Source organism: Palaemon carinicauda, chromosome 18, assembly GCF_036898095.1.
Source record: "Palaemon carinicauda isolate YSFRI2023 chromosome 18, ASM3689809v2, whole genome shotgun sequence".
NCBI classification, from domain to species: domain Eukaryota; kingdom Metazoa; phylum Arthropoda; class Malacostraca; order Decapoda; family Palaemonidae; genus Palaemon; species Palaemon carinicauda.
The window spans coordinates 87,029,145-87,054,661 of NC_090742.1; the positions used below are offsets into that span (position 1 = coordinate 87,029,145).

Sequence of the window (25,517 nt, forward strand, 5' to 3'; positions counted from 1 at the left end):
ACCTTTGCGACAGTGTTGCTTAGTGCGTATTGAAATTGCGGCAATGGATAGTTGATGCAGCTGCCATTACTTGGTGGATTTCGCTAGGCTGGGCAACGTGGCAATGATTCATGGTGATTTCAATAATGTAATTAGAAAAATTTTGGCAGTTACGCATTAGGTGTACTAGAATCGTAAATGTGTGACCAAGTTTTAAGACTTAATTGATCATCGTTACTAAGATCCATTCTTGTGCTTGATATCCTCTACAAATTAACTGTTCTAATGTTATGAAAGAACCAATGACTTTGCTATATTGTTTAAATGCTGTTTAGTATTTGAGGTTATTAAAACAAATTTTTTTTTTAGATAGAAATTATCATTATTAACTCTGTGACCGAGCATATGATTTTTTATGGGAAGCAAACCATTGTAGTAGAACATTAGTGTATCTGATAGCTTTCTTGGAATCGTTGCATAGCACTTTTTTCAAGCCTTCTAACCATTGCTTTAGGTATGGTTATCTTATGAAATGATGTGGTTGACATTTTAAGACTTGAGCTTAAATGTTATGTGCATATCAGCCAATTGTTATAATTTTGGTAATGTATCTTGTTGAATCTAGTTTGTATTTGACTTCAATTATGTTCAAGTATTCACAAAAATCAATATTGATTTGTTGGATAATTCAATCATTCTGATGCTCTCAGATTGGATTCTGCCGTTGATTTGATGTCACTGCATGTGGGTGACCGAATCTTAGAAGTAAACGGAAGACCAGTTGAAGACCATTGCATAGAAGACATTGAAACGCTTATTGCATGCTCTGATGATGTTCTGCAGGTACTGTAAATTATTTGGTGTACCTTAGTTTCATTGTAAAATGAACATAAAGAATTTGTCCCTTTATTGTTTGTGTGGTATGTAATTTGTGTGTCCTTTAGTTTTTTTGGTATGGAATTAGAATTTAATGGTTATATGCAACTGATTTTGCTAGAAAAATCTCTGTCTATTGCAATAACTTTTTGATTATTTTTATTTTACCATAAGCAAAGAAACTATTCCTCGAGCAATCTTATTAATCTGATTAACATTGTTCAACTTTGAATATAGGATTGTTATGTTTTTTAGTTTATGGCATTTGAGTATACAATAACACCAAATAGACAATTAAGTCTCAAAATGTTTTATCTATACCATATATGAAGTAAATGTTTATTGTAATCTATAGTTATGATTATCATTAAATAGTTTGTCATTTCATTTTAGCTAACAATTGAACATGATCCAGAGCAAGTATCATCAAGAAGACAAAGTTTCCCATTTGCATCATCTATCCGTAGCACGTTACCATTGCGTGAGCAGCAAGAAAAGGAAGGTTAGTTTTATTCCCTTGAGAATTTATGATAGATTTTAAGAATTAGATTATTGGAATTCATTATGATAGGTTATATTATTGAGATTGATAATATTTTTGGATGATTTTCTGATTGTCCTGTTCATTCAATAATACAGGTATAATGCTTTTTATTTTTTAGTTAATTATTCACACCCTTCACTTGAAATACAAAGCCATAATTCATACTATGCTTAATTGGATCTGAATCTTATTTTAATAACTAAATTTGCTTCTGTAATAGTATTGAAATTTTAAGTTGTCAGTTTTATTAGACATTTTAAGCTTGGGCATTGATCTGGTTAAGTTAATGATAACAAATAATCAGCAGGTCAAAGAGAAAGGCTTTTTAAAAGGAGAGATGAAGGATATGTATCAGGCACCCAGCGTAGTCGACAGCTGAGAAAAGGGAGAGGCAGCAAAGAAAGAGCATCATCACTTCCAAAGCTTTTAGACAGGTATGGAAGGACCTGAGAGATTTATAGATTGAAATATTTTGGAGATGTAACAAAAAAGAGTCAGAACTAATAGAATGAACCAGCAGGATGAGGGCCAGTAGGAAAGCTCAAAAGTGATAGGGAAAAGGCATAGATGAAGATCTAGATTAGATGGAAATTCAGACAAAGTACACTAGACAGGTGGTTGTAGAGAGAACTCATTTTATGCCCATCTTGACTTGAAGAGCAAAGTTTGGTTTGTAACATTTTGATTTTTCATTGAACATATAGCCATCGTTAGTTTCTAAAGTATTTGAAATATCATTATTTTATTTCACGATAAACATAGCACTAAAAACTGTTTGATTTAAACTTGTCCCTATATGATGATTGATTTTGTCATTTGGTTAATGATTCCCATCAGACTTTTATCCCAATATATAAAGAAAAAAACCTGGATTTAGCAAATAAAAACATTAAGATAGCCCACCCATAGACATGACAAATTTTGAAATAATTTGTATTTTCCTACCTATGGAAACCTGAAGTTCTTTTTGTAGGAGATAGATTCAGCACAAGTTGGTGTTCAGGCCATAAAAACTTTCTTTGAGTAAGGTGGTAGCCAGTCTCGTGGCAGAAGCGGGGAATGGCCCTAGTGGGGGCGGTAGCAGGAGAAACTCTCACTACAACCTTTACATTCACTAGGTCAACCACTTTTAATTGCATACAGGATTTAGTGGCAGAAGGTGATGGCAGGATAAGTATGTAAAGAACTTCAGGTCAACTGGCTGAAAACTTAACCTGTTATTGCCGCACCCAATCTTAAGGAAGTGTAGGATGGGGATCCTGACACCTTGTGAACCTGTTGTTCTTAAAATACAAAAGAGGTTGATGGCTTTTGCAATAATAGTCAGTGAGTGAGGGACCACTGCGACTATATTTAAGTTTCTGTATAACCTCCTCCTCTTCTTTCCCACTGTTATCCCTACATTAAGGGGTCGGTTGCCTGATGTGCCTTCTCCAATGCCTTCTATCAAAGGCATCTTCTTCTCTCCATATCATCCGTCACCTCATCTTGCCATCAAATTCTCTACCTTCCTCTCAGTCTTCTCCCCATAACAGGTTCTTACCAAGCCCTCCTCACTCCCTCTCCACCATTCATCCTCAACACGTGCCCACACTATCTTTGTCGTAACACTTTTATCATCTCTAATCTTCACTATGCATGCCATTCTTCTTTTATCATCATTTTCCAACCTTTTGTGCAATGATAATCCCATAATCAACCTCAAGATTGTCATCGCTGTTTTCTAAAGCTATGCTTCCTCTTTTCATCTCTATTCTGTAAAGCTTTACTTCCTCTTTTCATCTCTGTTCTCTAAAGCTTTGCTTCTTTTTGTCTTAGAGTCCACGTTTCTGATCCATACTAGTCTTATTACCGTGCTATAGATCTTGACTTCTAGCTTAATCGGCATTTTCTTATCACATGCCCTCCCACTACACCCCTCCACTTCCTCCTAACTGCTTTTATTCTATTCTCAACCTCAGCCTCATATCCTCCCTCCTGACTTATAGTAGATCCCAAGTATATGAATTATTCCACCTGTTTTATGACCGAGCATCTACTTTCATGCATAGCTATCCTGTGCCTACCTTCCTAATGGCTTACCATAGCCTCAGTCTTATTCACATTTACACTCAAGCCACCTATCTCCAAAGTCTCTTGCCACTCTACAACCCTACTCGGCAAGTCTTCTTAATTTTCAGTGGTAATCACCAAATCATCTGCATGTAGCAACTCCCATAACTTCATTCTGATCTCTTCACTTACTGTATCCATGACCACTATGAATAAGACAGCCTTAATGCTGACTCCTGGTGTAATCCAACACTAACTTCAAAGGATTCTGATTCCCCAAACAGCTTTTATTACTTTAGTCCTTTTTCTTTTGTACATCATCTCTACCATTCTAAAGAACTTCCCGTGGACTTTCCTCTCCCTCAAGCACCAAAAACATCACTTCTCTTGGTATTCTATCATAGTCTTCTCTAGATTTACTACAGCACAGAAGAGCTTCTGGTTTCCCGCTAGCCTCTTTTGTTGTAGTTGTCTTACTATAAAGATGACATCCACAGTCCCTCTTCCTCATATGAATCCATATGGATGTTTCCCAATACTTACAATATCTCTGTCTCTCATCTAGTACCCTTTCAAAAACTTTCAAACTATGCTCTGTTAGTTTAATTCTCTTGTAATTATCACAATCCATTACATTACCTTTCTGCTTAAATTTAAATAGTATTAAACTCTCCTCCCAGTCTTTAGGCATTATTTCCTCTTTTCTTATGTCTCGTAATAAATCTAGCATCTATTTCTCCCACTCTGTACCTAATATCTTGATCATTTCAATTTGAAACTGTGATGGACCATTTTTCATTTTTACTCGATGCCTGCTTCTCTTCTGTACATTGATACCTCTCGATATGAAAGCTTCTGCTTATGAAATTTGCATACTGTGAAATAAGATGTGGAGATTTTTCCGAATCGCATTGCAAAAAACGTTTCATGCTACAAAACAAGGTACGGTACGAGAGCCCGGCTGCCTCCGAGGCTGATTTCAAAATTCGCACGCTGCCAGCCATAAACTCTCCACAATCATCCCACGCTCCCATTGGTTATCTCTCTACTCGGCTGCTAGTTACCGCCACACTCCTATTGGTTGGTATCTATCCCACCATGCATCTACATAGCAGCATCTTTCACTTATTTCGTTTCGGAACCATTATTGCTTAGATTGAATTTGTGTTTGTGATTTCATTTTTGTGCTTTTATGTACTGAACTGTATCGTGTTGCATTATTCAACTCATACGTTATTAGTCATGGATCCCAAGAACGTTGCTGATGTTCAGGGAAAGAAGAAGAGGATGCTTTCTATGGAAACAAAGCTTGAGATGATAAAGAGGTACGAGGCTGACAGGCGGTTAAGTGTGATCGCTAAGGAATGTGGATGAAATCCGTCTATGATATGAACCATCCTAAAACAGAAGGAAGCCATTAAAGCAGCAACACCATCTAAGGACGTGATTGTTTTCTCCAGCAAGAGGAGCCACGTCCATGATAAGATGGAGTGACTGCTGCTTATATGGAGTAAGGACAAGGAAATTGCTGGAGACACAATCACTGAAGCGATAATCTGCCAGAAGGCCAGCGCCATTTTTAGTTATATCGTGCATGCTCAGATCAAAGATGATGCAGAAGAAGGGACATTGAAGCAGACGCCCCCAGAGTTTAAGGCTTCTCTGGGGTTGGTTTGAAAAATTTAAGAGACGGCCCGGCATTCATTTGGTAGTGCGGCATGGGGAGGCTGCCAGCCCGGACTCGAAAGCGGCTGAAGCCTTTGTTAAGAAATTTGCGAAGTTGATTCTCTTAGAAGGCTACAGTCCGCAGCAAGGCTTCAACTGCAACGAAACTGGGGTTTTCTGGAAGAAAATGCCCTATCGGACCTATGTCAAGGTGTAAGAAAAGAAGATACCCTGGCATAAGCCTATGAAAAACCTATGAAGAACTAGCTTACCCTTGCACTCTGTGCAAACGCCAGTGGGGATTGTAAGGTGAAGCCCCTGCTGGTGTATCACTCCGACACTCCTTGAGCCTTTAAGGCCCACAAAGTGATTAAGGAGAAGCTACCGGTGATGTGGAGGGTTAATGCGAAAGCCTGGGTAATAAGACGCATGTTCACTGAGTTTGTAAACTTTGGTTTTGGCCCCTGACTGTGAAAAAAAATATTTGGAAAAGAAGCGCCTCCCCCTGAAATGCCTTCTGGTGTTAAACAATGCCTCTGCTCACCCTCCTGGCTTTGAGGAAGATATCTAAGCTGATTTTTCTTCCATCAAGGTCCTCTATCTTCTGCCTAACACCACCCTTCTCCACCCCATGGACTAGCAAGTGATTTCAAACTTTAAGAAGCTCTACACGAAATATCTCTTTGAGATGTTTCGAAATCACTGATAGCACAATCGTCACTGCGTGAATTTCGGAAGGAGCATTTTGATGTTGTGATATGCCTCATATTCATTGATAAAGATTGGCAGGAGGTTTCGAGGTGCACCTTGAACTCTTCCTGGAAGAAGCTTTGGCCTGATGATTTCTCTGCACGACATTTTGAGGGCTTCCACACAGGCTAACCTGAAGCCGATGCCGAAAAAGTTGACAATCCTGAACCTATTTTTCAATCTGAGGTTGCTGAGATTGTTAGACTTGGTATTTTCCATGGGTCTGGAAGGCGATGAGGACGACATTAATGAACTTCTCAAGGAGCACCAAGAGGAACATACATTGGATGACCTGAAGGAGTTGGAGGCCAAGCAAGTGAACGTCGTTCAGGAGCAGTTCTCTAGCAGCGACGAGTAGGAGGATGACTCTATAACAGCAGAAATTATGGAGGCTCTATCTGCTCTTCATAAGGTGCAATCTTTTGTAGAAAAGAGACACCCAGAAAAAGGTTACATAGGTCGTCTTCTTGAGCAGCTTAATGACGTTTGCATAAGTTATTTCAGGAACATTTTAAGAAGCAAGCAGAAACAAGCTTCCTTGGAAAGTTATTTATTAAAGAGGCCTTCGATACTAGTTGGCCAAGAGGAAGCTGAAAGGAATAAAAAAAAGAGAAGTGGAAGTGATGAAGAAAATAAGTCAATTTAGAAAATACAAAATGTAAAGTAAAAAAAAAGATACATAATTAAAAAAAGTAAAAATGAAGAAATTTAATATAAGTTTAACGTAAAGTTGAGCGTTATTTTTTTCTGCCATTTATAAATATGTTTTGTAAAGTTAAGTGTTTATGTTTTCTGCTGATTGTCATCCTCCACTTTGCTCTCGGACATCGCCTTACTCCAAAGGTAAGATTCCACATTTTTTTTTACTATATTTTCCATGTATCATTGCAATGTTGTACTGTCTGTTCTAATTATATTTTTACTTTACATGTTATTAATGGTCAGGTTATTATTGAATGATCCAAATGGTTGTATTTCATTGTGGTTAGTGGAGTTATAGTTGTTGTTATATTTATTAGCTAAACTACAACCCTAGTGGGAAAAGCAGGATGCTATAAGCCCAGAGGCTCCAACAGGGAAAATAGCCCAGTGAGGAAAGGAAAAAAGGAAAATGGAATATTTTAAGAAGATTAACTACATTGAAATAAATATCTCCTATATAAACTATAAAAACTTCAACAAAACAGTAGGAAGAGAAATAAGATAGAATAGTCTGCTCGAATGTACCCTCAAGCAAGAGAACTCTAACCCAAGACAGTGGAAGACCATGGTACAGAGGCTATGGCACTAGCCAAGACTAGAGAACAGTGATTTGATTTTGGAGTGTCCTCCTAGAAGAGCTTCTTACCATAGCCAAATAGTCTCTTCTACCCTTACCAAGAGGAAAGTGGCCAATGAACAATTAGTGCAGTAACTTCTTGAGTGAAGAATTGTTTGATAGTCTGTGTTGTCAGGTGTATGAGGACAGAAGGGAATATGTAAAGAATAGGCCAAACTATTCAGTGTGGATGTGTGTAGGCAAAGGGAAAATGAACTGTAACGAGAGAGGAGGATCCAATGTAGTACCATCTGGCCAGTCAAAAGACCCCATAACTCTCTAGTGGTAGCATCTCAATTGGTGGCTGGTGCCCTGGCCAACCTACTAGCCTTATTAAAAAATTCAATGTGGTGTTTTTGTAGGGCTTGGAACAAATTAGGCTATTTACATGTGAAAGACGACTCGATGCGAAAAAATCCCGGTATGAAAGCCATTACAGAACCAATTAATTTTGTATCGTGAGTCCTTACTGTATACCATATCTCCATCACTGGCCCCTCTACCCTTGTGCTTCTCCCAGCTCTTCTCTCATTTTTATTTTCAGTATTCAATAGTTGTTACAAAATATTCTCTCCATATCCTCTTAATGTCTTCATCCCTATGCAATGTATTTCCATCTCTATCCTTGATAACTCCCAGTTGCCCCAAATCCTGTCTTTGGCTCTTCCTCAAGTTTGAAATCTTACAGGTATCCTTTTCTCCTTTCCTTTTTCATAGATTTTCATAGATTTTCATTTAATTACCCTACCGCTCTCCCAATAGCTGTACCTACTTCCTCCTGGAATCTTTTTCTTCTTCTGTGTATCATTCCTCTGCACCATGTGCTTGCCCTATTTTCCAGCTTAAATTCTTTAGATTTTTTTTTATTGATTCTTACATATCTCTATTCCACCATCACTTTTCTCCTTTTGATACACCCGCTGGTTCTTCCCACTAATTCCTCTGTTTCCCCTACTGTACATATATTCTTTTTTCATACCCATCCAGTTATTTTCCACTGTAAGTTTAACCTTTCCAGTCATCGCTCTCTCTCACAATCCTCTTAAATTGCTCACCCTTTTTGCCTCCAAGGTCCCAAACCTTAATTCTAGATCTTTTATTTCTCTTCTTGGGTATTCTACCACTCATTTCAAAGTCCATCTATGTTGTTTAACACAGCTTTCCCAAAAATCTCTTTACAACTCCTCACAGTGTTTTTGCTAACACCTGTAACCAGAATATAATCTATTTGGCTTTCCACTCCTCCATTTTCATAGATTATCAGGTGCTTATCCAACTTATGAAACCAGATGTTCATACATACCAATTGAAAACTCTGAGCCATCTCTGATATATACTCTCCATTTTTATTTCTGATTCCAAACTCGTGGCCTCTTTGGACCTCCTCATATCCATCCCTTCTCTTCCCCACCCAGCCATTCATGTCTGCTCCTAGAAGACAGCACGCAGTAGTTACAATGGTAGTATTCTTACACCCCTACCACATAAATTTTTTTGGTATTATACACCCTGATACCTAAATCACCTAAGTTACCCTTGCCAGGGGATTGGGAAGTTGACAGAATATTTATTTATGTGGGAACCAAGAAAAATTCATGCAACTTCCAAAAAATGGAGCTTACCTGCAATCGATGGAAGCTGGCTTGCAGTGCCTTGGATGCTGTACCCCAAGAGAGAGGAAGATAAAAGAAAAGGCCATTCATTTCTTTACATTCACCTGACTAAAACCATAACCTCAGCCTTTGACTGACTGCTAATTGTCCTGCATGGAGCTAAGGAAGCTAAATCACTTGCTGAGTGCCCACCACAGGGACTAGAGAAAACATATCTAGGGACCTGTGTGTCACGTCTTGCAGGTAGCTGGCGATGAAGGTTGTCTGACGCTTCCACACACCTGCTTGTAATGCCTGGGATACAGAGAAGTTCCTTTTGAATACCAGTGACGTCCATATGCACCTGATGTTGTGTGCTCTGAGTTGTAGCTCTTTATGATTGGAGTAAGGAGTGACCTGCCTGATCCAAGATGAAATTGTGTTTTTCGTAACCATCCTATTGACTCTGGCCTTATCTGTTTTGGGTTTTTCTGCTGTATGTCATTTTACCACTCGCCAAGTAAAATATAATTTTGCTAGGAATATTTCATAATTTGGAAGTTCCAATAGTTACCTTAAAATATTTGATCAGACCTGTTAGCTATTAAGTTCAGATTGTCATGGTATGTCATTGGGGAAAGTTACTGAGGCATGTAAGCAATGAGACTATGAGAGTAGCTTGCTAAACTTTAAATGAATAACAAGGATGGGTATAATTTACTGCTTTTATTGAAACCCCATAAAAATGGATGTGAAATTTTGAGACCAAAAGTTTAATTCATTCCTTACAAGGTATATTGACCATTGTGGCAGTGCAGTAGCATAAAAATAGAGTCAGACAGTTCAGCAATTACCGTGTATTTTCGTGTTCAAGACGACTTATAGATAAGGCGAGTTAAGAAATGATGGCAAATTTTAATCAATTTATTTCATGTAGAATAAGACTACTGCAAATATACAAAACCATCTGTGTATAGCTAAGTGTTTTGCAACAACAGATAACTTATCAAGTATTGATTATGTAAAGATGATGTTATTACAAAAGTTATTTTAGTTATACAGTAGCACTTTATATTAAATTACTGATATGGTAGTACTTTATATTAAATTCAAAGCAAGCAAATAACAGCTGATTCTATAAAAAAAAATTTCTAAACATGTCGCTTAAAGGAAACACCATTATTTTCTTCCTTTTTCATTACCAATCACGATGAGTGCAATAACAGATGAACGAACACATTTACACATTCAATTGATAACTAATGATACTTATAGCTTTTCGTAATATGTATAGAAAATGTGGGTCAGTAGTTTATAACATATTGGTACTTCTGGAATATTCATTATAAGATGTTTTCAATACATTTGAAAATATATTAGGAACACTATGTATTTTGTATGTGCTCATATTCACAAAAGCAATACGGTTGCCCACAGTAAGAAGTTTTCATTCATGTGAAATTATTGCTGTTGTAATAACATGACACTATTGGAATTTTGGAAATTAAGATTATTGCATTTTTGTATAGGAGAATGTTTTGTGTTTATTTCAATTAGTGAACTATATGAAAACAATGTAGTGCATTATTTTGGGTGTTAGTTTACAGATAGTAGGGAGTAGTTAGTTGGCTAAGGAGCTAAGCGCTGATTGACCCAAAGACACCAATATTAGAAGGTTTCTTGATTTTTGTAGTGGTCTTTGTTACCTAACCCCATCAAAGATTGAGGGCTGACTGTACTTGCATCAAGTGAGGTATTTATTGATATAATGTATGGCATTGATAAAAAACTATGAAAATACTACTCCTGTAATTGTTCATTTTGCAGTGATTGTTCCCGAGAATGCGGTTACTATGACCTTAGTAGAACAAAGTCATTCCGAGTAGAACCAAAGAATCATCGGATATTCCGCGCATCAGATCTCACTCAGGGAGAACTTCTTGGTAAAGGTTTCTTTGGACAGGTAAGGAGTATATACATGCAACATAAGTCTTTCCTTTCTTTAAGTAAACTTGAATCTTAGTGTGTAATGTTTAAGTGATAATTGTTACTGTAGTGTAGTAGAGCATTCTTGTCCAACACTGTCTTTGGAAATGTAATAAAAGAAGGTTAATTTAGATATTCACCACTACTGAGAGCTGAAAATCATTAATGAAGATGAAAGTTTTAAAAAGCCCAACAACAATGTGAGTAGCTATAGGGTCAGTATGGGTGAGTCGTGAATGAAGTGACTGGCACAAGTGCATTAATTGCCTTACCTATGTTATAAGACAGTGTGCTTTGTGTAAGGTAGCAAAGACTAGTATAATGATGTCCATTATAGAAAATGTTCCTTTTTAGATATTGATATAAAGTTACTGATAATCTGTATCTTAATATTTGACTTTTATTTATTCACACCAAAAGCTAATATAAATTATTTTTTTCAGGTGTATAAGATGACACATTCAGAAACTGGTGAAATCATGGTGTTGAAAGAGTTATACAGAGTAGATGAACAGGCTCAAAAGAATTTCCTCAAAGAGGTATTAAATCATTTAACTACTTTTTACAATATCTTATTCTTTTATTTTACAATGTTTGTGTACCTATACTATCTAACGTGTAAGTAATGTTTGCTTTTCAAAAGATTTTGGAATTTATTTTACTATTGCGAGTAACATACCAACTCACTTTATTAAGGTCACATATGCTCATGTAGCTGGTTTTCTGTTTATTTCAGGTTGCAGTCCTAAGAAGTCTAAGTCATAAGAATGTTTTACGCTTTATAGGGGTATTATATAAGGACCGTAAACTTCACCTACTCACTGAGTATATTAGTGGAGGTACTCTTAAAGAAATCTTACAAGATATGGAGAAGTCCTTGCCTTGGGATCAGCGAATTAGCTTCGCAAAAGACATTTCCTCAGGAATGGCGTACCTGCATAGTTGTGATATTATTCATAGGGATCTCAATTCACATAACTGCCTAGTCAGAGAGGTAAATTTATTATGTTAATTACCATATTTTTATTTTTTATAAATATTTTAAGGAAGAGAGAGTGAGTGTCTATGTGTTAGTGTGTAACTATACATATTTTAAACATTCTGGTACCCAGACACACATACCTGGAAATTCCTAGGGGGGCCAGTCCTACTTCACGAATTTTCACCTACCGCAGGATGGCCTGGAACCAATTATCAGCGATAGATGAGGAAATACTATATTACTGTAATATATTTACAGTACTGTAATATCACTACAGTACAGCTTATTTGCACTGTAAGTGTTTGCTGTTTTCGTTCAGAGGACTCAACCACATTGACAACTCACCAGACACGTAGCCTACATTTATATAATTCATAGTATTGTAGAGTACAGTACGTAGTTAGTAAACACTTTGTAGTGTAATACTGTTCTGTACAATAGGTATACAATTTAAGATTAATGAAGTGTACATATTTTATACTACGACCACTAACCATTTTTGTACAAAGTTCTACATAGCGACGTGAAGCATGGCACAATTCCTGATGTGTCGTCTCTTGCGCATTACTATCTGACATCTACAATAACCCGGTGATAATATTTATCCCATCTACTTGAATGCGTTAGAAAATTAAAAGGTAGCGGTGAAAGTATCGTTATTAACGTTATAATCATGGTGTAAACACATACAGCCACAATAACAACCGAACCATAAACAGCTAAATTTTCCATATTTATAATTAATTTTTCTACTTAGTAGTTTGGAAGGATTCATGTAACAACATATAGTAAGCTCAGTACAGTATTATCAAATACTGTAGTTATGTGTTTAAGTAAAATAAAAATAAGAACTAATTTTACCTGTGCTAGCCGTGTGAGCAATCACCTGCCACAAGGCGGCTATCAATGCGCTCCTCCTTTTCATTTGCCCTTGCATCGGTCCAAGAGACAGACTGCCCCGATCCCCCCAGGGATCAGTACCACACTAGATCGGGTTTAGGGTGAAAGACAAAATGAGCACCAAAGTAGCCTGCTGCCTGGCAACCCCCCCCCCTTAGTGGTTAGACCGGTGCCAGTCCTGCCTGCAAGTAAGGAGTCTAAGAAACTATTTCAGGTTCCTAGACAGAGGGCTCCTGGGCCCAAAGGATCTTCCTCCCAGTTTACCGGGAGGTCGAATCCCCCCATGGCTAAGCACGCTATTTAACTTAGTGCGGGAGGCTGTGACGGGGGACATTCCCCGTTCTCAATCCTAGGGCGATACGCCTAGAATCCCTCTGTTGGCTGCTCTTCTTCCCGGCGCCTCTCCTCCTTGAGATCCTAGGAGGAATTCCGAAGGTTCTGGTTTGGCAGGGCCTCCCCATGAGGAGAGACCCATCTCTCCATGGAAGAGGAGTTGGGAGGAAAGCAGCACGGAGGTTCCTGGGAGTCCCTTGTAGTTTCGGGCTTCATCGGTTAAATTGAAAGGGAAAGGGAAAATGATTAGGACGTCTCCCTCAAGGGAGGACAGTGTCTATGACAGACTCCTTCCGCCTCTCTCCGTTAGAGGCTGTTCCAAGGGAGTCTCGCCCACCATCACAGCATGACGTCAATCCTCCTTCTGGAGAGGAAATATCCTCTCGGGAAAGAAAAAACCTTAAGGCCCTCTCTAACGAAGGAACTCCTTCCCCAGCTTAGGGAGCCTAAGGACCTCTTTACTATCCTGAAGTCCTCTGCAAGAGCTTCTGCGCTTCATCAAGAGAGGCCGAGGGAAGTTTCGTCAGCTAGAGTTGCCCTGTCAACGGCCTACCTTGACGACTTCGACCCACCGTGGGCTCCTAAGGATGTGAGCTTGGAGGTGGATGAGTAATTTGGTCTTGTGGACAACCTTTTGCCCACAGCCGCTAGCCCTATACTCACAGAGGCAGAACAAAAGGAGTTTGAACATGCCTGTTTTTAGAACCATCAATGTTCTGCCAAACCCATCGAGAGCCCCTCAGGATGGTAAAGACATGGTCTTGGACCAGGTCTATAGCACTCAAAGACCCCCCGAGGGCCAGTGCAGCTTTGCCCTGGTCAAAGGTGTTGAAGAGTGCCAGAAAGAAGGCAGTATCACAAGCCACAGGCTCCTCTGCCTCCCTCTGAACAAGCTCTTCCTCTAAACTCCTCCTGCCGTGGCTCATGCAGCAGAGGAGGTATTACGAGATCTTAAATGAGCATCTCCGGCTTTGCCTCTCGATCATTCAATAGAGACTCTCTCAAGGGGCATTCCCTTCGAGAAACTAACGGGACTCTCAGTCTTGTACTTGACCTCAGAGACTATCAACCAAGAGAAGGTCGCATAGTATGCCACGCAGGCTACTGCGTGGCTGAACCTCTGGTTGGGATCTGTGGGCTACTTGATCAGATCTCAGGACTGGTCTCATGAGTCCACAAGGAGGTCGATGGGAACCTTCCTCTTGTCCAGCACCAGGACGACGATCGAGTTCCTCTGCCACCAGGTTGTTAACCTGTGAGCGAATAATATCCTCGAGACGGGATTCGATCATTGAGAAGTTATGTTGACAACTCCCATAGGCCAAGGTATCTAGGCTGAGAAACTCCACTTTCGAGGGTAGTTCTCTATTTGAACCGGAAGACGTCGAGCGGGTGGCGGAGAGGTGAAGTAAGTCCAACCAGGACTCCCTCCTCCAAAAGGCCTTAACATTAAAGCCAAAGCAACCTCCGCCACAGAAGAAACAGCCTACTTCCAGACTGCAGACAAATAGGGCTAGGAACCCAAGACGGCAGGGCCCTGACGTGTCTGATAAGTCCTTTCGAGGCAATCGCAGAGGTTCAAAGTTCTCCTTTGGAGGTAGAGGGAACAGGGTATCTGGCAGAAGCCGAGCCTGTTAGGACGGGCAATCCTTCCACTTGTCAACGTGTGGGGGGATGCCTGCAAAGCTGCTGGCGAAGGTGGCTGCACCTCAGGGTCAAACCCTGAACGGTCGAGGTGATTCATTCTGGGTATTGCGACCCGTTTATTCAATCTCGTCCTCCACTGATTTGGGGTCCACTCTGCGAAGGGATCCGTAAGAGAGCTGGCCCTTCGGGCCGAAGTCCAGATCATATTGGAGAAAGGTGCTTTCTAAGAGGTCCTCAACAGGTCTCCAGCCTTCTTCAGTCAACTTATCCTTGTGAAAAAGCATCTGGCGGCTGGAGACCAGTTATCGATCTCTCGGCAATGAACAAGTTTGTCAGTCAAACCTTGTTAAGATGGAGACAGCCGACATGGTCAGACAAGCAGTAAGACCGCAGGATTTCGTGTGTACACTGGATCTCAAGGACACATACTTCCAGATCCCAGTCTATCCGTCTTCCAGGAATTATCTATGAATCATGTTCAGCCAGAAACAATACCAGTTCAAGGTGCTGTGTTTGGGGTCTTTCAACGGCATCTCAGGTCTTTACGAGAGTGGTGGCTCTAGTGTCCTCTTGGGCTCATAGAATCGGCATCCATCTCCTAAGATATCTGGACAACTGGCTGATTCTAGCAGACTCGTTGGTGATCCTTCTTCAACACCGAGACAAACTTCTGAGGCTTTGCAAAGATCTAGGGATAATGGTAAACCTCGAGAAGTCTCATCTGCTACCCTCTTAAAGACTGGTATACCTGGGAATAATAATAGACACCAAACGGCACAAAGCTTTTCCATCAGATGAAAGAATTCAGAGGCTGAGGAAGGTAGCATGGCCCTTCCTCAGATGAGACGAGGAGCCACCTCAGAGCTGGCTGCGTCTCTTAGGCCACATATCATCTCTGGCCCGTCTAGTACCCAACGGTCGCCTCAGAATAAGATTCATCAAGTGGCCCAAGTCCCAATGGAATCAGGCCATCAATTCCTTGGACACCCTAGTCCATCTAGGGTCAGAGGTACAGATGGACCTCAGATGGTGGTTGGCAGACAAGAACCTCTTCTTGTCCCTCCCCCGAAATTGATACTCTCTTCAGATGCATCAAAAGAAGGGTGATGGGCCCACATGCTGCACCACACCATCTCCTACCTTTGGACTGAATCAGAAAGGTACCAGCATATAAATCTCTTAGAGATGAGGGGAGCCTTCCTCACCCTCCAGTAGTTCCACAAGTTTTTGGCGGGGCACTCCGTGGTATTGATGAGCAACAACACCACGGTAGTAGCCTACTTAAACAAACAGGGTGGTACCTTCTCGCAGCCCCTGTGCCATTTAGCAGTACAGATATTCAGACAGATAGAAGACAACTCGTGTCCCTATCTGCTTGCTTTATTCCAGGCAAGAGGAATGTGCATGCATGACATTATCTACTCAAACAGCCACATGCCAACATCTTCCACAAAGCCGTAGCTTCGCTTCCACTTCACGCCTGGAGACTTTCCAGCACATCCTCTCTCAGAGAGGCTTTTCGCAACGAGTGGCAGAAAAGATGTCGAGACACCTCGAACGCTATTTAGCGTCAGTCTGTTTTCTGTGGCTGGTGTCGGGGAAGGAGTATCACTCCACTAGATACCTATATTCCAACAATAGTGGAGTTCCTTGTACACCTTCGGTTCTCTCAGTTTTGGCAGTCAAAGGCTACCGCTCAGCTTGGGTTTCACCTTTAAACTGAAGGGAGTAGATATTTCCTCCTCGTTGGAACTTTCTCTTCTCATACGGAGTTACGAGATTACTTGTCCCCAGTCGGAAGTTAGACCTCCTCATTGAAATGTGGTTCGGGTCTTTCAGTCCCTGAAGGGTCCTCCCTACGAATCATTATGCCAGGCAACAAATTTCTACCTTACCCTAGAGATTGTGTTCCTACTCGCTTATTCTTCGGCCAAGAGTGTCGCTGAACTTCATGGTCTATCATACGACATCCATTCAAGGGGATGGAGAGAAGTAATACTTGGCTTTGTCCTTGAGTTTATTGCTGATACTCAAAATCCGTTGGTATCGGATCCTAGATTAGTTCCCTTCAGGATCGAGTCTCTCCATTCAGTAACTGAAGATCCAGGCCAACTGGACTTTGCCCAGGAAGGAGTCTGAGGTGTTACCTTAAAAGAACAGCAGCAGCTTGCCCCCGTGTGTCAGGAATGTTTGTTAGCATGGGAAAGGTCAAGAGGAGGGTCAGGAACACAATCTCATCATGGATTTGCAAGGTTATTGAGCTTGCACTTAATCCTGACCCTCCTCCTCAACGACGACCCAGAGCTCATGACGTTAGGGGCAGTGCAGTGTTACAAACCTGGCGTTCAAAAAGAACTACTCTGGGGAGCAGGTACTGCAAGCTTGTGTGTGGAAGTGTCAGATGACCTTCATCGCCCACTTCCTGCAATACGTAACCCACAGGAACATGAACACGTTTTCCATTGGTCATGTGGTGGCTGCACAAGTGGTCTAAGACACCTCCACCTCCTTGATGGACAAGTAGCAGATGGTTGAGGGTTGGGGTTACCCGGGTTAGTTTGGGGTGGATGAGTAAAATGACGGGCTTCTTTCTTTCCTTCACTTCCTCCCCCTCTAGGGAGTCAGCACCACGGTACTCAGCACAGCTGACCTTACCTCTCTGCAGGTAAGATCCATTTCTCTTGTGTATCAGAAGAATAGAAATATTAAAACTTGTTGCATCCCCAGTACCTCTTGCGATAGGGCTATTGGGTAAAGTCTCAGTACTCGTAGATTCCTATGACTCGAGATCCTATTAATAGACTAGCCACATTGCTAGTATCACAAACACATCGCTTGCGCAGGTCGCTAATTGTGCAAAGCACGACTATTTGAAGGAGGGCAGGATTCCTATTGCCTATAATTTATATCATAGGGGAGAGAACGCTGGGTCAAATGCCAAAGCCGCTTGGCATGGAATTCCTCCCTCTGAAGAGGTAAGTCATCCCCTATATGTAGAGAAGGGTTTGTATTTAGTGACGGAACAAATGGCAAATTTGGAAGTAATTTTTATTTTTGCTAACGATACAAACCCAGAGCTATTTATACAAATTATCCCGCCAGCCCTGTCCCCCAAGAAAATCCTGCCTGTAAGCAAAGTGGGTGCTCAGCCCAGGTGTGTGAGTGAGCAGGTAGCCGGCTAACCCCCCCCCCCCCCCCACTATTCTAATGGCTCGTCTTCCAGTTTCGCCAAAAGTAATATCTCCTATAAATAAATAACTCCAGGTTTGTATGGTTAGGAAAAATACAAGTTACAGTACTTCCAAATTTGTCATATATCTTAGTAATAATTCTTTCTTTTAGGAAATATAAAATATGCTTCGGTAGCATGCCTTAAGCAGCCGATTTGGAAAGCATGAATGTAAACATTGGACAAAATTATAATTCGCTATATTCTTATTTACAAATAAGATACTAAAATGTGAATATTACTTGCATTATACGTACAGTGAACCCTCGTTTATTCGTGTTATACAATACTTACATATAGATGAAGAAACTAAAATTAGTTTTCTTAGTGTCAATTAAATACGAAACGAAAAAATTATGCCGAGTTTACATCCATTTCAATCGTTGCTAAAAATACGGCATCCGATTTCATCAGCAAACCACTATTTTTTGGGAAACATTTTATTCTAGAAAATTGCTACTCTTTAAATAGTTAATTGCACATTAAGAAAGCGTGTACTTTTGTTTTTAAATTTCGGGTGTGTTTTAAAAATCGAGTATTGTTGACTTCTTTTTGTTTTACTTTTGGCTGTGATTAGATCAGCTGACGTCTAGCTGCCGCTCTTGAGAGTGTACGAATACACTAACAAAGTATCGTTTATACCATTTCTTAACTTATTTAAACCGTCTACAGTACACAGTTGATATTACATAAGCACCAATGTGTTATAACCTATAAAATTTGTTTGTTTGTTACATTTAAAACAACACACACACACACTCTCACACACACTCTCTCTCTCTCTCTCTCTCTCTCTCTCTCTCTCTCTCTCTCTCTCTCTCTCTCTCTCTCTCTCTCTCTCTCTCTCTGTGGGCTACTTTTCACTACCTCCCATTCCTTACCTCTCTCTATCTCTCTAACAAATGATATCTTTGTTGCTCCTCAAAGTTTCATTTATATTGAAAATCAATCATGATTCAATTTTCCTTACTTTCTCCAATCTTGCACCATCGGTCACATCGCGGTATTTTCGAAATTTCTGGAAAATCCGCGATTTTTGTAGATGCGTTATGAAAAAAATCCGCGAAGTGGTGAATCCGCGATGGTCGAACCGCGAAGTAGCGAGGGCTCACTGTAATTGGATACAGTTAAGTGAAACGCCAGTTTAATCAAAATCCGGTTTATTTCAAATATAGCTGTAATTTTTTACCTCAGTAAATGGATGAACAGCAACTGCCTCCCATGTAGCTCACTGTAACCCCAATTGAATTTCAGTTATCAGGGAGTATGCTTGTTCCTCTCCGATGGAAACTTGGCAGTTATGCTTTTGAAATTATTATTGAAATTTTCTTCAGAAATTTCTTTCTCTTTCCAGCCTTGCATGTCCGTGTGTGCTACATCTTATGCGGATTTGACTGCTGTTTGGAACATTTTAGTAATGCTTCTGTGTGTTGTTGGTCCTTTGATTATGTCCCTGCCTGGCAATCACTTGGGCTGGGTCATCCTTCAAAGGGAAGCAGTTCTGGAGATAGGATCCCTTCCCCTTTAGGGACCTTGAGATCACTTGCGGAACTTCCCTTTTCCCCTCTTTTATTGGCCTCTTAAGTGAAAGGGGAATTCTTTAAACCTTTTATGAATTTCGAGGTTGGGAGTTTTTCTGTTTTTTTGGGGGGAATGTGAGTGAGATTTTCTCCTAAGGAGAGGTTTTTTTATTCTTAAACGTTCATGTTGCTATTTGGGGAATTGAAGAAGAGGATCCCGAAGCACAATCCGACTGACCTGGAGAGTTTGTTTGGGACTCTCTAGGTTCCATTTCATGGTTTCGTGGGAGGTGTCGCTTTTATGTGCGCTAGTGGTCGCTCCAGCCCAGGGATTCTCTCATGACTCTTCGGTATCTCCTACATGCTGCCATTCTTGGAGGACTAGGCTGACGACAACTTCAATGATCTTCTCTGCACAAGGACTTTCTCAGCTGCAGCTCTAGGTTTCACCCTTCAGGAGATCGTTCTGCTCTTCGGAGCATGCTCTCAAGATTGCTTGTCTTCTTTGTTTGAGCTTTCCTCTGTGGAAGAAGATATTTGATGCCCTGGCGTTCTTCATACTGATCTTCAGAGGCCTTCTAGATCCGGCGAACAACCTCGAGGACATTTTCGGCTGCAGTCCAGTCGTACTTCCGGGTGTCCTCCTTTAGATCCATCCTCTTTGGAGGAGGATCTCTTTCTTCTGTGGCAAACTTCATCCTGACCTGCATTGAACTTCTAGACCAGAAACATCTTCAAGGACCTTCTCACCAGGTTACACCCTTCAGGAGGTCCTCCTCCAGATCTCACAAGGTTGCTTATCTACCTTGTCCTGATCCTTTCTCTTTGGAGGAGGATCACTGATGCCTTTGGCTTCCTGCATCCTGAACTTCATGAAACTTCAGGAAACCTCTAGATTATGTCCACCTGCATACACAATATCAAGGGTCAGAAACCAGGATATGTTAACATGCAGATCTTGGTTCTCTTTGGTATGACCATGAATTGGGAAGAATTAATCATTGGACTGATTATCTACCTAGTGTCCACAGCTACGATTCCTTCTTCAGAAGGAACTCAGACCAAGATCGTTTAAGCTTGGGTGACTAGCTGCTTGCCACCCTTCTCGAATCTCTCTTTGGCAGGTTTTATGTGCAGAGAAACGTCAGTCGACTTTTAACTGTCCAATTCCTGCGGGATGTGACCCATAGGTTTTCTTCTTCAGGACCTGTTGTATCTGCACAGCGAGTAGAATAGCTACCTCGGCGTCTTTCATAAGACCATTAGCATCAGATCAAGGGGAAGAGTGATGTATCAGTCTGGTATGAAAGGATAGTCTGATTAGCTCTTTCTTTTCCTTTATATCTTCCCCTCTTTTTGGGTAAAGCTTCAAAACCGTGCCAGCTTGAATTGATCTTGATGCAATGTATGCCCCATTCAGCTTGTGACTATTCTTTACTGAAGTATGGAGTCTTTTGCTCACATTCCTTATGAGGGGAAGTGTGACGTAGCAGGCATATAATGCGATTCAACAAATGCTTCATTCTCTTTGCCAGACTACGACAGGGATTTTCAGCTCAAAAACAACCCTACGAGGCACTGGCCATGATTCCTGCACTCTTGCGTGCAGGTCATGAGGTGTAAGGAACCCTGACTCTTGAGGTCCCAGGTAGTTTCCAGCTTAAGGATGAGTTTCCTATAGTAAAGAATGATGGTTTGTCCTTGTGTAGGAAAAAAGGATAAATTTTTGAAAATATTTTGTACTTTTCTTAATCATACAAACTTGGATTCTTTACTCAAACTTTTTGCCATCACCAACCCCAACGTATGTCCCATCTCCGATCCAATTGAGGGTACACTGGGCTACAGGTGATGTGGTTTTCTCCCCACTGCCTTTGGGGTAACTACTTGCAAGCTGTTTACACCTCGTTCAAAGCTTTTAACTGCCATGCTCTAGCTTTGCTGTTATCCTTCTCCATTAGTAAAAAACTCGTGTTTGTATTCTTAGGAAAATTCCCTATTATTTTTTAAAATTTTCATATACAGTAAATTGATTCATTTAGTGATAGTGGTCATAATTTAAGAGAGAGAACTTGTGATATTTTACCAGAAATGCTCATGGAGAGAGATTCTCCCTCCAAGCAGTAACCCTCTTCTCCTACTCCTCCTCCTCCTCCTCCTCCTCCTCCTCCTCCTCCTCCTCCTCCTCCTCCCCCCCCCTCCTCCTTCCTTCCTCTCTCCCCCCCCCCCCGAGTCTTCTGCATGCCAGTCACAACTTGTCAAAGGTAAAGTGTTAGTTAATTTATTAGTATTTCTTATTTTTATAGTGATTTATTAATTTGTATTCATTTCTCATGTTACCAGTTATGATTTGTTTACTAAATTCCATTACAAACCTTTAAAAAATAGTGTATATTTATGAAATTATGAATTACAAAGAGTGAATTACCTTTATTTCTTAAAAAAATTTTTTTAGAGTACAATAATTTTAGGTTATGAGCTCAGTCCCGGAACAAATTAAAGCTCATAAACTGAGATACTATTGTACCTAAGCCAATAAACTTTACATGAAGTACAGGATTATACAGTGCACCACTTCATTGTTATCCTATGACATAGAAACTGAAGTAAGGTAGGTAGAAACAATGTAGTTAATTTTCTTTTTCCTGTTTAATACCTAAGGATGAGCGATGTAAAATCAAAACTGATGTATGGTAAACTCACGTAAAGAGGTGTATTACTGATAAAAGAGGAATACATTGAACAATCCTCTAAAATGTGCTACACTGTGGCTTACAAGCAAGGTCTACAGAAGTTGGAGAAATTCTTTTACATATCCTACAGTTGCTAACTGTAGAGATTAATGAAAAAGGTGGACAAGATTAGAAGTGAATATGAATAGAAAAGTAAAAAGCCAAATAAAACTCCATCCATCCATCTACCAAGGCACTTCCCCTATTTTGGGGGGTAGCTGACATAAAAAAAAGAAAAAAGGGAACTTTTTTTCTCTTAGAAACTCCCAGCCTGATGAGGGATTCAGACAAATTTGGTTGGTACTGCTAGGGGGCTGCAGCCCAACCCTCCCCCATTATCCACCACAAATTAAGCTTCATACGTCAAATCCCCTACTATTGCTACCTTAGTGGTCACCAAGGTGACTGGAGGAAGCAGCAGGGCCTATCAGAACTGTGTAACAATTGCTTGCCATTCTTTTGCTCTTTTGCCTCTCTCACATCTATCCTATTGTCTAGAGCTTTCTTTACTCCATCCATTCACCAAAGCCTTGGCCTTTCTCTTGTACTTCTCCCATCAACTCTTGCATTCATCACCTAATTCAGTAGACAGCCATTTTCCATTCTCTTTATGTGGCCAAACCACCTCAACACATTTACATCCACTCTAGCTGCTAATTCATTTCTTACACCTATTCTCACCCTCACTACTTTGTTCCTAACCCTATCAAATCGAGATACACCAGCCATACTCCTCATTCACTTCATCTCAAACACATTCAATTTCTGACTCTGTCACTTTCATTCCTCACTGCTGTGATCCGTACATCACGGTTGGTACAATCACTTTCTCATACAGAACTCAGTCATTACTAACCCTCTGTTCTTTACCACTCCCTTTACTGCCCCAAACACTTTTCATCCTTCATTCACTCACTGACATACATCTTCTACCACTCCACCATTTGCAGCAACAACAGACCCCAAGTAGTTGAACTGATCTACTTCCTCAAGTAACTCTCATTTAACTTGACATTCAACCTTGCACCACCCTCTCCACTTAGCATAGCACCACCCTCTCTTCACGTGTATCTCATAATGTTACTCCTACCCACATTAATTCTCAACTTCCTTTTCTCATAAAACCCTCCCCAACTGTTGTCACTAATCGGCCAGCTTCTCCTGTGAGTCTGCAATCAATATACTGTATCATCTGCAAACAACCGATTCACCTCCCACTGATGATCAATTTCATCTATCAGTTTCAATCCTCGACCAAGCACTCAAGTATTCACCTCTCTCACAACTCCAGCAACAAACAAATTGAACAACCATGGTGACATAACACATACCTGTCTCAGCCCCAGTCTCATTGGAAACTACTCGTTCACTTCACTTCCTATCCTAACACACGTATTACTGTCTATGTATAAACTCTTTACTGCTTGCAACATCCTTCCACAAATTCCATATAACCTTATGACATTCCTCATTGCTTCCTTATCAACTCTATCATAATCTTTCTCCAGATCCATAAATGCCCTACCCTCCTTACTTTTTTAACACCCTCTCGAATAAAGGCAGCCACTGGGAAACACATATAGCTCCTGCCATCTCTCGTCCATAAGCCAAACCAAAACAATAATATTATACAGGCGATCAGCTGCTCTCTCCACGGATGAGTCTCTGGACATTAAAGTTTATTTCATGATTAACTCTTCATTTAATCACCATTAGCCATTTAAAAGGTAGGAATTGTTACTGATTCATTGTTTTATGCCTCACGAAAGTATATGAATAATCTTAGAATTAAGTCATTATTTATATGTAAACATCGTGAAATGACGGGTGGTTCGATTACAGTTTCGTGTAGCCCAGGAAAAGCTGAATCCAAGAAATTACGTGAAATGTTTTCAATAAAACAATTACAGTATCCCTCATGGCGGAGTAGAACTCAAGGCGGAGTGGATGAATGTTCAGATCCTACTCCCAAGCCGTAACGGGGAAAGGACGGAACTACGAGGGGAACGGGGGGGGGGGTCTTAATGACATCCCAAAACAATAACTCACACAGTAACGGGACCTATTAAATAACGCTATCTATCTCAATAGTAACCACAAACTAAATAACTCGTAAGATATCATATACCTGTAGAGGGAGAGGGGGGAGGGAGAACTCGTTGAACGTACAAAACGGAAAACGGGAAATCCACTCACATACCCGCGGTTAAGAAAGAAAACGAGAGAAAGGGGTAACTCGTGACTGAATACAGAAAACGGGAACTCCAATCTCTCGCTCTCGTGGTTACACTATCAGAACCAAATAAGCACACAACAATATTATAAAAGTATAACAAATAAAATTGTAACATCAAATACAAGACTACGAACGAAGAATAACGTCTGCTAAAACCAAATTTAAAGGGATATAGTCCACCGACAAACGCCTCGCGGGGCGGGTACTAAACTATAATAAAGCCAGAACGCTATTCTGGTTCGCAGACTGGACTTGCTAGCAAAAAGTACCATGGGAAAATAATAACAACAATAATAATAATGGTTCAAAAAGGCATAAGGCCAGGGGCTTAACCAAGAACCTAACTGACAGAGTACCAAACGGGCAAGACTAACATGAATTCCCAGTGAGACAAGGCAAAACAACAATGGCCGCCGCCGCCGCGGAGGGCCCAGCCGGTAGAGATAAAACAGACTTTACTGGGGAGAGGACAAATGCCCGGTACTACAAAAAGCTGTCAAAACAAACTATGGTACTTAACATTGGAATGGGTGAAGATGTAGCTTCGGTCATGACGAAATAAATCCACCAAAGTGAAAACGCCGAGAGCACAAAATTATACACACAAGCTAGCAAGTCCAAAGTAGAAGGATGTTGTTCAGATGGCGCTCGCGTCGGGCCGTGGGTGGCGTGGCTCTGGTAGCATAGCTGGTGCCTCTGTATCGGCCTATCCCTTTGACGAAAGAATTAGCTAAATGGAAGACAGCCTGTGAATAGTGGTTTTCACGCGCCTTTGCTTTATACATGACACCCACAAGGTGCTCGCGCGAGGGTAGTAACCTCTGCATTCCATGCTTTTATCTTTCTCTGGTATAATTGGAAGGTTTTATCAGAAAAGTGTATATTAGAAGGACCCTTTTCACCGGCCGCCACAGGTCGACCCAGAAAAACAATTTCTTACTAGGCTAGTAGGCTGTATCGTTATGTATCCAATTCCCATGGTAATGAATGTTAGTCATGCCCTGTTATTCAGATGAGCAAATAAAAACTATTTTATAGGAAATATATATAGAAGAAATGAAGGCATAGCCTTATTTTTTTTTAATAGGAGTCGGAGTCGGTTCTAAAAAATTATAGGAGTTGGAGTCGAAGTCGGATGTTCAGAGTCCCGACTCCCCAGCCCTGTCTAAAACCCCC

General features: G+C 40.7%; 1 protein-coding gene across 4 annotated transcripts in view; it reads left to right on the forward strand.

Moving 5' to 3' along the window:
• Positions 1-25,517, forward strand: part of LOC137657926 (LIM domain kinase 1-like) — a 431,530-nt gene that overhangs the window by 284,967 nt on the left and 121,046 nt on the right. For 3 of the 4 annotated variants that reach the window (XM_068392622.1, XM_068392619.1, XM_068392620.1), the window contains 6 exons: positions 690-822; positions 1,249-1,357; positions 1,704-1,833; positions 10,604-10,739; positions 11,206-11,301; positions 11,499-11,756. In XM_068392622.1, coding sequence (XP_068248723.1) covers positions 690-822; positions 1,249-1,357; positions 1,704-1,833; positions 10,604-10,739; positions 11,206-11,301; positions 11,499-11,756 — 862 coding nt within the window. The remainder of the gene's footprint in view (positions 1-689; positions 823-1,248; positions 1,358-1,703; positions 1,834-10,603; positions 10,740-11,205; positions 11,302-11,498; positions 11,757-25,517) is intronic. The other variant, XM_068392621.1, reaches the window with a different exon arrangement.